Raw genomic sequence first — 16,113 nt, forward strand, 5'->3', positions numbered from 1 at the left:
TCTACTTTCACCACTTCTACTCCTTGTAACTGCACTTTCCCACTGGGCTCCCTCCCATTCACACACATACACTCAGTCTGACTTTCATTCCCCTTCTCTCCAAAGCATATCTCCACCTCTCCAGACTAGACTCAACTTGCTCTGTACTCTCACTACAGATCACAATGTCATCTGCAAACGTCATAGTCCATGGAGACTCCTGTCTAATCTCATCCGTCAACCTGTCCATCACCACTGCGAACAAGAAAGGACTCAGAGCTGATCCTTGGTGTAATCCCACCTCCACCTTGAATGAGTCTGTCATTCCGACTACGCATCTCACCGCTGTCACACTATTCTTCTACATGTCCTGCACTACCCTCACATACTTCTCTGCCACTCCAGACTTCCTCATACAATACCACATTCTCTTGGCACCCTATCATAAGCTTTTTCTAAGTCCACAAACACACAATGTAACTCTTCTGGCCTTTCTGTACTTTTCCAACAGTATTTTCAGAGCAAACATTGCATCTGTAGTGCTCTTTTTGGCATGAAACCATATTGCTGCTCACAGATCTTCACCTGTTTTCTAAGCCTAGCTTCTACTACTCTTTCTCATAACTTCATGCTGTGGCTGATCAACTTTATGCCTCTGTAGTTACTGCAGCTCTGCACATCACCCTTGTTCTTGAAAAAAGGAACCAGCACACTTCGTCTCCACTCCTCAGGTATCCTCTTACTTTCCAAGGTTTTATTAAACAATCTGGTTAGAAACTCTACTGCCATCTCTCCTAGACATTTCCATGCCTCCACTGGAATGTCATCTGGACCAACTGCCTTTCCACTCTTCATCCTCTTCATAGCAGCCCTCACTTCTTCCTTCCTGATTTACTCTCACCACATCATCCAGCCTTTTCTCTCGCTCATTTTCTTCATTCATCAGCTCTTCAAAATATTCCCTCTAACTTCTCAGCACACACTTCTCACTTGTCAGCACATTACCATGTGCATCTTTTACCACCCTAACCTGCTGCACATCCTTTCCAACTCTGTCCCTTTGTCTGGCCAATCGGTACAAGTCCTTTTCTCCTTCCTTACTATTCAACGTCTTGTACAGCTCGCAATATGCCTTTTCCTTCGCTTTTACCACTTCTCTTTTTGCCTTACGCCGCATCTCCTTGTACTCCTGTCTACTTTCTTCATCTCTCCAACTATCCCAAAACTTTTTCGCCAACCTCTTTCTCCTTATGCTTTCCTGGACCTCTTCATTCCGCCACCAAGTCTCCTTGTCTTCCTTCCACTGTCCAGATGTCATACCCAGTACTGTCCTTGCTGTCTCCCTCACCACATCTGCAGTACTTTTCCAGTTGTCCAAAATTGCTTCCCCTCCAACCAGTGCTTCTCTCACCTGCTCGCTGAATTTCACACAACAGTCTTCCTCCTTTAGCTTCCACCATCTGATCCTTTGTTGAGCTCTCACTCTCTTCTTCTTCTTTACCTCTAAAGTCATCCTACAAACAACCATCCTATGCTGTCTAATGACACTCTCTCCTGCCACCACCTTACAGTCTCTGATTTCTTTTAGCTTGCATCTCCTATAAAGAATGTAGACCACCTGTGTGCACCTTCCTCCACTCTTATATGTTACCCTGTGCTCCTCCATTTTCTTAAAGTAGGTATTCACCACAGCCATTCCCATCCTTTTTGCAAAATCAACTACCATATCTACCCATTACTTCCTCATCACCTCTGTTCCCTTCACCAACATGCCCATTGAAGTCTGCACCTATCGCCAGTGCTCCTGCTCTTGCTTCCCTTCCACTTGGTCTCTTGCACACACAATATGTCTACCTTTCTCCTCTCCATCATATCAGCCAGCTCTCTCCCTTTACCAGTCATGCTACCAACATTCAAAGTCCCCACTCTCATTTCCACCCTTCTAGTTTTCTTCTTCTCCCACTGTTTGTGGAAACGTTCTCCTCCTCTTCTTTGTCTTCTTCGCCCAGCAGTAGCCAATTTCCACCGGCACCCTGTTGGGGCAACAGCACCAGTGGCGGACGTTGTTAACCCGGGCCTCGACCCATCCGGTGTGGAAATTCGATTCTTAGTCTACATAGTTGGGTTGGCTTGTTTTACGCTGGATGCCCTTCCTGACGCAACCCTCCCCATTTATCTGGGCTTGGGACTGGCACTCAGAATGTACTGCCTGCACATGCAAATTAATTCTGTGATATTCAGTGACATAATTTGGTTCTGTATGACATTGGATCCACAGACATTAACATTTATGAGTTTAAGTTTGACCTTTCAAGGTAGCTAAAGGTTAAAGGTTAAGTGGCAGTCAAAAAGTGGCATATGACTTCAGTGTTAAATAGTAACCATTGGTAACCATCTTTCACTAATCTTTCGAAATAGTCATTCTAAATATCCCTTAGATGGGTCAAAATTTTGACCTTGGCCTCTAACCTTGGCTTTTCACCAGGTTTTCTAAAAAAATCAAATCTTGAGCATCATTCATTCCACCAATTTTAGTCTGAATCAGATCAAAACGCTTTGAGTTATTTTGTTCACAAACAGACGGACGCGCAGAGCCCAAACCAGTACACCTGCATGGACTACTGCGCACAGGTGTCATTAATGTGACACTTACCTTCTGGATCTAAATGTGGAACCAAATAGGCTCTTCGTCTTATAACAGTTCCATCAAGTTTAATAACAAAAAAGTTTATAGTACAACAACACATTAACAATGTACTTACCAAAGGTAACTCTGTCTTGGTGACTCCAGGATGAAGGTGGAGCATCTGCCCCAGCACCCAAAGCAGCATCCTCATCTGGTGGCGGTAGTGGTGGAGGAGGCGGAGGTGGAGGTGGTCTAATGGGAGAAATGAGTGCCATTCTTGCAAGGAGGTAAATTAATACCAGTAATATCAAAATGGTACTGATGTGGAGATCTGATATAAGGGACGTGCCTGTCTTAAAGATCAACTCCACTAAATAAAGTGTTTTTTCTCATATCTCCAGGTATGCTTCATTCTCTCTGTACACTGTAATGTACATCCACCTTTTGTGACTACAACACTCTTTTCATAGCCCTGTTATAAAAGCGGAGCGCGGGGGGGGGGGGGGGGGGGGGGGGGGGGGGGGGGGGCACTTCCATGATATCCAACTTACTCACGAGCATGGAAAAGCTTGATTTGCTGCATCACACACTAATTTGGCCAATCACAGGCCAGCTCAAAAGCAATCATGGGAACAGAGGAGAGTTCAACAAATATCAAATGTGCATGTACCTTTTTAAATGAGGGAGCACCAGAGGTGCATCTAGGCCATTTTTAGTACCACAGGAGAGAAGAACCTGTTTTAAAAAATTAAGACAAATAATGTTTTAATGCTGTAAAACAGAAACAATTATTGAATGTTTTGACATTTCTACTTTCATTTTCTGTTTTGTCAAATTGAGGTAATTTTATATTAAATGTAAACAAAATTAATCTCCATAATTTTATCTATAACTACATATTCACTTGTATTTTGTGGTTTACATCACAGTCTAATGATGATAGAATTTAGCATTGAAAATTTTGCTAAAAAAGAAAATTTTTGGTAAATGTTTCTGTTGAAATTTACTTTATGGCTCAGTATGCACAAATTTATTGATGGTGTCATCACAAACGCATCAAGAAATTAAAACAAACCATTTTAAGTCCAGAAAACTGAAATAAAACTGTCAAACTAACCAGGTAATTTTTAGGTATAATTTTTATTTTTTGTTTATTTATTTAAGGAATTTGAGGACAGATTTGTTTGTGGGCTTAAAGTGGTAATAATCGTAGATAATCAATATGTATTCAGTGTGGATGTGAAATAATCCAGATAAGTGCCATAATGACAACTGCACCCCACTTTGAACAGGAGGAAAGCTGCTGATAATCCTGCTGCAAAAACTGAAGAACCTCGAAATGTAAGTTTTTCTATATACAAAGTGATTGTACAATGAATAATGATGTTAAAGTGAGTGAATGAAAAAATTGTGACTGCATTCAAATGCAGGAGAACTCATCGTCACCATCCAAATACTCAGGACCAGGAGGTGAGTCATTTCCATCCATCCAGCAGGACTGAAAAGAATCCAAATAAATGGATTTTAATCCCACTGGCAGTCTCTCATTGTTACATTTTTACATGCAAGTTAGACTACATTCACATTACCAACTAACATGATCAAAATCTGATTTGTTTGCAAGAATTGAACGCAGATCTTTTATGAGCAGTATGAATACACTACATAATCTGCATCACGTATGGACAAAATTCGCTGAAATAAGAGAACTGTATAACATACCATCTTTAAAAAGTGTTTCATTTGGTAACACTCAAGTGAACTGGGTTGATCCATATTAACGTAAGTAATATTTATGCCAGTATGCTCATGTACAACAACCCAGTACAATTTGAGTGCTACTAACTGAAGCAGTTTCTTTCGGTTGTCTCTTTTTTCAATTATGTATATGTTGTATATCTAATTCATTTAAAAAAAAAATATATGATAAGTTTCACATCTTTACACAATGAATTAACATCAAAAGATTACTATTGGGATTTACCTCAATTAAAATACATTTTGGGAACAATAAGAATAATTACTGAATAAGAATTGAACTTTAAAGTCATAATCTAATAAATTAAATCATATTTCACCAGATATCAATGGAAAACCAAGGGAAAAATCTGCCACCATGCCCAGGTAAGAATTTGATCCATCCAATTTGATCTAATTAAATATGTTACAGTTAACAATTTTGTACCACATTTGGTCCTATGTAACAAACCCCAAGGTGCCATACAAGTCAGAGATTGCCTGTTGAGTGGTAACCTATATAAGGCACGCTAAAGGTCTGACTTGACTGACTGTGCAGGACTTTATGCTTGACTGACTTTTAAATAACAAGCCTTTTGAGTGGTGTCATAGGGTGGTAACCTGGTATTTGATTTTGGTCCTTGCTACTGCATGTGTTGTTTGGGAAATTGGGATAGCAGAATCTATTACAGCACATTTAAAGATTTGTGTTTGTAGTTGTAATGCTGTACACCCTCATTGCTTTTATGAAAAAGGTTCTCACTGTTTATGGGTTTATAGTGGCATGGTGGCTTAGTGGTTAGCACTCATACCGCACAGCAAAAATGACCTGGGATTGCTTCCCACCTGGTCCTTTCTGTGAGGAGTTTGAATGTTCACGTGGGTTCCCTCCAGGTGCTCTGACTTCCTCCCACTTCCAAAGACACACATGTTAGGATTTGGATACTTTAAGTTGCCCAAAGGTGTGATTGAGCATGTGAATGTGTTTGACTGGCCTTGCAACAGACTAGCAGCTTGTCCAGGGTGTACCCCACCTCTTGCCCAGTGACCACTGGGATAGGCTCCAGCTCTGCTCTCCTGTGACCCTTAATTGGAATAAGGGGTATCAAAAATGACTGAATGTTTACAGTTGTGTTTGCAAGTTGCTTTCTTATTAGAGTGCTATAAAATCTACCAATTATCACAAAATTGGCAGAGGTTAGATGTGTCCGAAAATAAAAACCTTTTTGATTTGATGTGAAGGACTTGTGTCCTATCCAGAGGGAGTCATAATTTCACCTGCTTCGTGCTATGGTATCCAGTAATAATTACCAACCTGATGAACTCAGGGCCTGAATTGAAAGAAGTCCTATAAGGTCAAAGGCCAAACAAGGTTTCCAGTTAGAGATATTAAGTTCAAATCAATAAAGGGACACAAGACTTGGACTGTAATTTAACATCTCAAGGGTTAGTGTTCAGATTAATATCCTTGCGGTTGACTGCTATCCTATTAAACTCTAACTCAGACATTTAAGACTTCTTTGGACTTGTATTTTGCATCTCACAATCACACTTCTCAAGCCAAATCTGCAGTTTGCCTCAAAAAATCTAAATGTTTTTAAAACAGGCCCAAAACCTCCAACCAAACTTCCAGCACTGCCTCTGCTCCAGCCCCCTCCAGTAGCCCAGTATCCAGGTACCACCCCCTCTGCTCTGTTGTCTGCAATTTGCTGCCACATCTATTTGCTTCTCGGTGCTCTCTGCTTTAAATGCTTAAGTCATAGCAGTGAAGTGAGCATTATTGCTGCTTTCCCCAGCATCTCTTCAAACGCGAGTCAGTATTTAACTCTGGATATTTTTGGAGACAGGTATTAGACGTCAGTGTTTATGTCATTTTTCATTGAGGAATTTTCCTCCTTTTTAATTTAAAAATTAATGAACAGATTTTTTTCCTTTCCTTATATATATATATATATATATATATATATATATATATATATATAACAGTCTAACCTAAAATTAGATTTCATGTTTTTTTAATCACACCATTAAACTGCAACAAGAAGACTTCTGCCTTTCTTTAGTTCCATCTTATTTCATCATTTCTCGCATATGCAACACTAGATGAGAATGACTTAGTTTTCCAAACAATGTGAAAATGTAGTACAGAACATTGATGATGTATGAGTCGTAACTGCACAAAAAAAACACGCCATTACTATATATGCAGACGGGGAGAAAAAAAACACACCAAACTTCACTTAAAACATGGTAAATGTATCTGAAATTATTTGGGTTTCTTATCTAGTGTGTTTATTTATTTGTTTATTTATTTTAAATAAATGACAACTTACAGTTCACAAAAAAATGAACAACAAATATTTTCCTGTTTTTCTTTTTTGCAGTTTTCTTTACTGTGTTACACTGCTTATTTTAAATATCTCTTTCTTTGGTAATGGAAAAAGTAATAATGAATTTTCATTATTTGGGAAAATTTAAATGATATTCGTCTTCATATGTTCATCTGGTTTAACAGATGTTCAATTTTTTAAATAAACTGAACAAAACCAAAATAGGTTCACTTTTCAGGCATTAGACTGAGAGAATATTGACCATCTTATTTTCAATTTTCTTATTAAATCACTAATTTTCTCAAACATGAATTGTTTTCTTCTATTAGATAAGATATCTCTTTCTCTTGGCCTGCTACCAGTCTTCGATTGAAGTTACATATTTTGGTCAAATGTTGATGGTCATTGTTTTTGTTATAGGATGAAGACGGTGAAAAAGAACTCCGATGGAGCAGGGAATGAAGCTGTCGATATGGAAAGACTCAAACAGGTTAGGTCCTACATTTGTTTTGAAGTATATCTAGTGGTGTTAATGTCATATGTGATGACTTTGTGAAGTTAAATAGTAGTGTTCCTTTCAGTCACTACAAGATATGATGAACATTGATGACCATTCACAACTAACTGATCTTGCCAAAATGATCATTGAAGTGCCTTAAGATCTAAGTATTGCTTGTTGAAATCTCTTTTGCTAAGCTATCATTTATTCATACAAATTTTCAGTTGGCAGCCTAAATCAAGAAAAGGCTTTGAGTTCCTGTCAAAGTCAAGTAAAGCTGAAAAAATAGCTAACAAAATCATGATCTCATTCATGATCTCACTGGACAGGGGAGCAATGAGAGATCGGGTTCTGTTTGTTCAAAGTAAATAAAATGGTGTACTCCACAAAATTATCTACTTTTTAACTAAATTTGTGTGTAATCAGAATACTTTGTTGCTGTTGACTGCAGTGGAATGCAGCTTTTGTTGTTCCTGTTTGATTTTCCAAGTTGCATAATCATGACCTGTTACTTCCGTACCATGGCGATAGCAGGTTTTTGTGTACCACGTCACTGACTGCCTGGTTCTTTGTGTCTTAAGGATATTCTTGAAGAAGTGAAAAAAGAGCTTCATAAAGTGAAGGATGAGATCATTGCAGGTGATTTCAGATTTTATCCAGTGGGTCATTTGAAATCAGGGCCATTGTTGTATTTCAATAAAAGAAAGCATGAATACTTCATAAAATTTATAAACAGTTGCTAGAATGATTCAGTTGCTTATATATGAGCTTCTTTTGTTTTGCAGCTCTGGTACAGCAACTACAAAGTGCACAGCTCAAAGACGAAGAATCCTAAAAGATGAAGAGATAATGTGAATCAAGAGATGATAATATTCTGTCATTCAATGCTCAGGAAAATAAAACATTTTTACCCACGTGAAATTGTGTTATTTTTACAAAAGCAAAATGTGCAATTTCTGTATACTCCTATTTAACATTGTCATATATATATATATATATATATATATATATATATATATATATATATATATATATATATATATATATATATATATATATATATATATGGCATGCTGTGGTGCCTACGTCATTTCAGAGCATGAGTAACAACTCGCCAATTATCGCCTCATTTTCTGCTTAAAACAGCCTAGTTTCTACTTGAAACTGACTTTAGAATGATTTAATAGGTTTTACCTTTATCACCTGATGGTTAATAATTCCATTAATCCATTTGATCGCTTTGGGTGAAGAGAGTCAGACTCAGACGTGCTGCTGTGGTCCGAAATGATGCATGCACAGTGAAGCCAGGGCAGACCAATTTTTAGGGAAGACCGTTCGGTCTGCGACACTAGAGCTGATCCAAATTGTGGATTTTGTGGACATTTGAATTTAATATTGAAAAGCCCATTTGATGTGCATTTTGCATTACATCTCAATCAAAGGTGCCTCAGTCACTCTCATTTGTGACAACAAAGTGCAAATTGACACTCTCAATGAACAGACTAAGTTTGATGTGCATCTGATTCGTGGATTTAGCAGATATTTGATTTTAACATTGAAAAGCCCTTTTGATCGACATTTTGAATTATATTTTAGCTTATGAAAAACCACTTCTAACAAGACTTTCACCTTGAAATTTTTTTCCAAGGTAGAACTTTGTAGAATTGTAAACTAGTGTTGGTGGAGGTTTGTTGTGCTCTAGTTTAATGGTTAATCACCAACATTTGGACTCAAAGTCTTCCTAGGGGTGTCAAAAGGTGGTTGTCAAACACAAGCTTTATATAAGGGAAGTCCCAGGTCTTACAGTCATGTGAAGGTGTGCCCCCAATTCATATGAGTCATCACAGTATGTGGATATTATTCATTTAGTAATCAATTCCACAGTTGGGAATTAAAAATAAACAGAAATACATTTTAAAAAATACACATGATAAATTGATAGGCAAGCAAACAAAAAGACAGAAAACAGCAAACCCCATCAAGGAATCAACATTAGTGAATATCAAACCATATCAAAGAAACGGTAACTAACAAATTTAAGAGTCATCAAGATTTGTAAAAAAAAAAAAAAAAAAAAAACACACACTAGGTTACGGGTTCAAATCCCACCCCTGCCACATTTCTCCATGTAATGTGGAGTTGCGTCAGGAAGGGCATCCGGCGTAAAACTTGTGCCAAGTCAACATGCAGATACACCTTGGATTTGCTGTGGCGACCCCAAGTGCAAACAAGGGAGCAGCCGAAGGGACTTACTTACACTAAGATGAATGATTAAGAATGCTTATACCACAATCATTTCTTCTCGGGATTGAATAATTATCAGCACCAATAATCTGTCTATACTGTTGCAATACATGGTGATGGCACTGGTTACAGAAGGATTTCTAAACTTCTGATTGCTCCAGTGAGCACTGTTGTGGCCATAATCCGGAAGAGGAAAGAACGAGATTTCACCATAAACCGGCCACGACCAGATAGTCCTCGCAAGATTTCTGACAGAGTAACGAAAAGAATTATCAGAAGAATTGTCCAAGAGCTGAGGACCACTTGTTGAGAGCAACTGAACAATTGTTTCAATAAAACAAGTAATTCACAGTGGCCACGGCCTGTATACACGCTCACCACACAAAGCTCATTTAAAGTTTGCTGCACAACATTTAGACAAGCCTGCGAAATACCTTTATGAAGTATATTGCAAAATATAGTGTGACATTTGTACAGATTTTATGAGTGAATTTATTCAGCACGCACAGTCCAAAACAACAATAAAACTTACAACGAAGAAAGAAAATGGATTAACAGTGCTGGGACAATATCGTCTGCTGAGACCAAAATTGAACTCTTTGGATGCCATAATAGATATCATGTTTGGAGGTCAAATGGCACTGCACATCATCCCAAAAACATCACACCAACAGTGAAGTTTGGAGGTGGGAACATCATGGTTTGGGGCTGATTTTCAGTATACACATGGGTGCTGGTAAGAAAAATCTTTTGACTGAAACTTTTTTGGCATTGGACAGATTGTGCAGTGAAGCTGCACAATACAAGGCACAAAGTCGCCTGGGGGGTCTGAGGGTATGCCCCCCCCCCCCCCCCCCGAGAATTTTTTTTTAAATAGTTAATTTTGGTGCATTCTGGTAGATTCTTGACACACAATTCTTGCTTAGACAAATCAGTGTTCTTTGTTGTATATGAACAACATATAACCCTAGAAAGTGATTTTTTTTCCCTAAGTAAAAAGTGTATGTTTTTCTAAGTGTACCAGAGGGACCTGATACTGACTTGGTAGATCTAAATGTTAAGTCGTTATCATTTGAATGTGTTTCAATGAATTTTCTCACCCATCCAGATAAGTGATCTAAGATCAAACTTCAAATAAAAATACCCCATTCTACTCCATTCTATTTTTATTATGAAACAGTGTCTTATTCATTATATTAATTGCAGTGTTCTTACGTTTTGTTAAAATAGAGAAAATGAATTGCAAACTTTGTATTTAAAAGCACGCATGGGAAGCTGATAGTGAAGAAGGAATGGATGTTTTGAACTACGAGTGTCCAGCCACTTTCAAGGATTCAAAAGAATTTTATTGTCATATGCACAAATGAACATGTTCCCTGCACAATGAATTGTGTCTACTGCATTTAACCCATCCTAATTGCCAGTTAGGAGCAGAAGTCACCATAAGGCGCCCAGGGACCAGCTCTAGATCTACATCCTGCTTTATGTCACAGCAGGGGTGAGCAAACCACGACCGACCCAAGACAAACAACACACACGTAACAGACATAAGCCGGCCTGGTACACAAAACACATAAAAAAGCACACACAAGGTAAGGAAGAGAAAAAAACCCTCAAGGTCGCTGCCTTCGAGAAGCCACAACAATGAGGAAAAAACTCTTATCAGCACAGAGAACAGTAAACACACAGACAAACAAGAACACAGGACGACAGCCGAGATTTGAAAGTCCAGTTTATCAGAACACTCCGGTAGCAACCCTTTTTGGCGCTAAACAATGGCCATGACTGAATCCTGGAAGGGAGGGGGGTTCAGCTCTGAGCAGTCCACTGTTCACAGTCAACGTCAGAGCTGGAGAAGCTGAGGGAGGGGGAAACCAGGGAAGCGAGGCTTGAGTGTTTAATCTTCTTGGAGGTTTTTTATCGCAGCGGCCTTGAAGTGCAGCTGTCTTAGGGAAGCCAAATGAATGTCTGATTAGTAGACACCTGAAAGATTCCACAGTTCTGAGAACAAAGTGGCTCTCAATGCATCTGAATGTAGAAAGGAAATGTGGTCATTTACTGACGGTCAAGGCGGTTTTCCAGCGCTGCAATCCTCCCAGAGATGGTTTCCAACGTGCGGTTAACACCCGCCGACTGAGCAGTCACTGTCCTTCCAATCGAATCAATCAAGTGGGGCAATCTGGACGGCCCAATCAAAACAGCCTCCACTTTTTTAATTTTCCAGTAAACCAGCGCTATGCCCGCGCCACACAGCAGAAAGCCGGTCACTCCCAAGCCAAATAGATACACATCTTCGACGTCCTCCACAGACAGCGTTTAAAGGCACATGACCTGCCATCTCCTCCACGAGTCATCACGTAGCCCATTACATGCGTCCCGGCAGGACAGGTCGGGTCCTCCGCCCCCGAATGTTTTGTAGAAAAAATAGTGTCAATTGCATTCAGAGACCACTTTAACAAATCCATTTTTGTCACTTTTCAGAAGAGCAAAAACTGGAGCCTCACAGGCAACACGCCACAGAAGCAGGAAAGATAAGGAGGGAGGGAGAGAAGAGAAAATGCGTCCGTCTCGGCCAAGTGCAAGCTGGCAAAAAAATACGTACCTAATTGTATTAGAGAACGCAGTGACAGAGTCGCTTCAATTTCCAACCAGTCACGGCTCATGTAACAAGTTTGTCCACTTCAGGTTCAATTCCGGTAATAGCACTCATCGTATTGAGAAATCTCAACATGTCATTCTTTAGTTTTCACCGGTTTTGAGTAATAAATAAATAAATAAAAAGCAAAATAATTTTTTGACTTAATCCAGGGCAGACCCACAATGCCCACCCAAGTCCTTAGTCTCTTGATTAAAACCCCATGATCGACCGTGTCAAAAGCTGCAGAGATCCAAAAGCAAAGGACAAGTACAGAATATTCACCTGCATCTCTGCGTATTAAAAAACCAGTAAACTAGTATTGATCGGTATGTCTGGTATTTATATTGTGTATTTGTATTTATATTTTGTATTTGCAAATTGTTTTTCTTTTTTTCACCTTTGATACTCTGTGTGCTTCTTATCCTATGTGCTGCTATACAATGCTCCTGGAACCTAATTTTCCCTGAGGGAGTCTTCCCAAGGGATCAATAAAGTTCTACCTAACCGAACCTAACCTATTGAAACTCTGAGACGAACAGTTTCCGTAGAGTACAAGTGACAGAACCCAGATTTGAATTTAGCAAGAATATTATGTTCAGCTAAATCCTCATTAAGCTGTTTGGCAACTTTTTCTAAAACTTTGGAAATAAACGGCAACTCTAAAATTGGTGCCAATAATCAGTGCAGAGGATCAGTACTGATCCATAATTTGTTCAGATTTTTTGATTGCTTATTTTTGAGGGACATGCCATTAAGATGCCATCATGAAAAGGTTGTGTAATGAACTCTACCAATACCACACATGTACTCTTTCTCAGTCCTACTGAGTCATTCCCCTTCTCTCCAGAGGATATCTCCACCTCTCCAGACTAGTATAAACCTGCTCTCTACTCTCACTATAGATCACAGTGTCATCTGCAAACATCACAGTCCATGGAGACACCTGTCTGATCTTTCAAAATGCATTCCGTTCTGATGTTCACTACACACTGGCAATGGTTTTGGGCTGAAAAGCATTTGTGCACTGAACATGGCCCAATAAAGATAAAATATTTTTGAGAATAAAGTTGAGAGTACAGTTCTTCACGTTATACTGACAGGTTTTTTTTTTTTTACATGCACCCAAAGTCTTTGGTTTTTGACACACTGTCCTTGTACATATCCTGCACCACCCTCACATACTTCTCTGACACTCCAGACTTCCTCATATAATACCACAACTCTTCTTGGCACCCCATCATAAGCTTTCTCTATATTCACAAATACACAGGCTACATTTACATGCCATTAATATTCGGGATAAGGTCAATATTCCGGTTTCTGAATCATTAGGAATAACCCGTTTACATGCTTAAGCAGACCAAGTTACTCCTTTATACATGGTCATTGGTATCATTTGGAATATCCCCATCTAAACAGCGACGCACATCTTCCACATCTTCCACCGGTAAACAAAGAGCAAACTCCGGTGCTTGATTTGGTCTGGCGTTCGTGCAAATCCTGCTTTGCGTAACTTTTCGGCCACCTTCTTGTAAATGTCGCTATCTCTGTACTTTCTACCATCAATAAAAGAAATTATATTCATGTCTTTCACTATACTAATGAAGCACTCGGTTTCCTCCTCTCTCCAAAAGTGTGGTGCTGTGCTGCCGCGTCTGGATTTCCCCATGCTTGTTTACCTCTGCTTCTGTGGTATTCGGTGGGTTGCGCGCGCCGCATACAAGTAGTTGCCGTACTCAAAAGACCAAGATTCCTTGCGGATAGGACATGCGCAGAACACAAAATAATTTTCCTTTCTATGGGGATATTCCGATGTGCGTTTATATGACCTGATATTCGGGTTAGAAAAGGAGTAACCCAGGGGTCATATTCGGGTTTTTAAAAACAGGAATATGCGTATATTCGGGTTTTTGCGGGTGTTTACATGGCCGTGCGCAACTGGGTTATTGCTAATATTCCGGTTATGAAAGGGTTATTGGCTGCATGTAAACGTAGTCCTTCTGGCCTTTTCTATCCTTCTCCAGCAGCAGTCTCAGAACAAACATTGCATCTGTAGTACTCTTTTTTCAGCATGATACCCCATATTGCTGCTTGCAGATCTTCCCCTTTTTTCTAAGTGTAGCTTACTCTTAATTGTTTTCTAAGGAGATCACTACCATCAAAATATTTTTTTGGCAGTTCAGCATTACACACACACACACACACACACACACACACACACACACACACACACACACACACACACACACACACACACACACACACACACACACACACACACACACACACACACACACACACACACACACACACACACACACACACACACACACACAATTTGGCTATTGGGCAACACTCTTGGTAAACGGAGTGCTTTGCGCCATCATACCTGCAGGTGGAGGTGTGGCGCCACAGCAGGACGATCAGCACTCAGATTGGCCGTAGAAGGAGAACAGTCCGTGGTGTTTTCTCGAGTGGACGGCCTGCTCTGGTTCCAACCTGTCACAACTGCCTTCAAACGATACCTGTGTGGATTAAAGACACAGTGAGACGTTTATTTAACCTTAATATGTCGCAGTTAACTGTAAATATATTGATTAACTCAAAGAGTGGCCGTATATTCTGCAGCGGGACGAACGCGCTTTTAGTTGGCGTGGGTCACTGCTAACGAGGCTAATGTGAGCCAATGTTTACTAATAAACAAATGTTCATTAAGTAAATGGCGTCAGTAATTAGCTTCAGATTCTGCGATGCACTCGGTCATATTATTAAAATTACAATGTGGAGTGTATAAATGAGCTTATACTTCAAATTGTTTTAATATTCATTTTTAACTTGCTAATATAAATGCTGCTGTTCGTTAATTAAACAGCCACATTTAATATGAAGCTATATTAACTGTAAACTAAAAGCTTGTTTAAAAAGTAAAATCGTAAATTAAATTTTGTTGGAAGCATATCTTGGCATATGCTAACGTTTAATTATAGAGCAGTGATACTAAAGTAAATAAAGCTTTGTTTTAATATGTTAATTTGTATTTGTTAATAACAGTACCTGCTTATCATTGAAGTCAGCGCCATGATTTTGATAAATTCTCTTTATCGTTAAGTTTGGCTAATTCTTCATTGCTTGGTTGATGCAAAATGTATAAAAATGTCTGTAAATGCAGTCAAAAGGCATCTTTTGCAATATGTGACAATTGTGATTTGTCACTACCTGAGCATACATGCAAAATTGTTGGAGAATTTTGTTTGTATTTTGCGATACATGTACAGTGTTCACATTTTCAGTGGTATTATTAGGCATGTGACAAAAAGATTAAAGTCAAAGGAATTGTAAAAGAAATGTGGTTAGAAAGAGCTTAAAGAGACCTTCGAAATGGTGTTTAAGAGCCGAAATCTGTAACTTTCAAATAGGTGTTAATATATAATTTTTCAGTAGGCCACTGAAGTTTTTTTAGGGGACGATGTATTGTCCAAACGAACAAAAATTACGTTTTTTTATCCAAAAATCCCTTCGGGCGGAAAATTACGGCCCTTTTTAGGGTAGGGGTTAAAGTGGCCAAAACAGTGACATAGTCAGAATGTGGATTTTGACCTTTGAATATCTTTTTATGCCCTCAGTAAGCCTCATTAATCTTATGGTATATGAATGTATGGATGGAGTTCTCCCATTTAGCGGTATATTTTTCAAGGCTAACTGAGGGCGCCGCCTATAGGTGGTGCTTCAAGTCACGACTTTTAGCATTTTGGGCTACACTTGGGACCCTCCCAGGGTGGAGGGTCCCAAATGCACCCTGAATAAGCCTTGCTCATTTATGCATATTTGGATACCGTGGGACAAGTTCTTTCCAAATTTGCATAAATGGCACTGTCATAGTTAGGGCGCTTTTGCATAGGTGGCACTCTTTATGTTAAGAACGCGATATGTGGCGATTTCCGTTTGGCCATATCTCGGTGCGCACCTATGGATTTCAGTGAAACTTGTTTTATTATGTTCCTCTATATCTCTGCTATTCATGATAAAGATATCAGGAAGGCTTTTTGCCTCATTAACCTGT

At 39.2% G+C, this 16,113-nt stretch overlaps 2 protein-coding genes across 5 annotated transcripts in view; both read left to right on the plus strand.

The window, feature by feature from the left end:
- The window catches only part of LOC117517688 (vasodilator-stimulated phosphoprotein-like), an 82,991-nt gene extending 74,908 nt beyond the window's left edge, over positions 1-8,083 (plus strand). For 2 of the 3 annotated variants that reach the window (XM_034178803.1, XM_034178805.1), the window contains exons 6-13: positions 2,771-2,892; positions 3,898-3,946; positions 4,036-4,075; positions 4,687-4,729; positions 5,949-6,017; positions 7,093-7,162; positions 7,753-7,810; positions 7,957-8,083. In XM_034178803.1, the coding sequence (XP_034034694.1) occupies positions 2,771-2,892; positions 3,898-3,946; positions 4,036-4,075; positions 4,687-4,729; positions 5,949-6,017; positions 7,093-7,162; positions 7,753-7,810; positions 7,957-8,006 (501 nt within the window). In that variant the 3' untranslated portion in view covers positions 8,007-8,083. The remainder of the gene's footprint in view (positions 1-2,770; positions 2,893-3,897; positions 3,947-4,035; positions 4,076-4,686; positions 4,730-5,948; positions 6,018-7,092; positions 7,163-7,752; positions 7,811-7,956) is intronic. The other variant, XM_034178804.1, reaches the window with a different exon arrangement.
- Positions 8,084-14,460: 6,377 nt separating this feature from the next.
- LOC117517694 (RAC-beta serine/threonine-protein kinase-like) overlaps positions 14,461-16,113 on the plus strand; it is a 41,394-nt gene continuing 39,741 nt past the window's right edge. The window contains exon 1 of one of the 2 annotated variants that reach the window (XM_034178816.1): positions 14,461-14,598. The gene's annotated coding sequence lies outside the window, so the exon portion shown is untranslated. The remainder of the gene's footprint in view (positions 14,599-16,113) is intronic. The other variant, XM_034178817.1, reaches the window with a different exon arrangement.

The sequence above is a fragment of the Thalassophryne amazonica genome, chromosome 9, assembly GCF_902500255.1.
Source record: "Thalassophryne amazonica chromosome 9, fThaAma1.1, whole genome shotgun sequence".
NCBI classification, from domain to species: Eukaryota; Metazoa; Chordata; class Actinopteri; order Batrachoidiformes; family Batrachoididae; genus Thalassophryne; species Thalassophryne amazonica.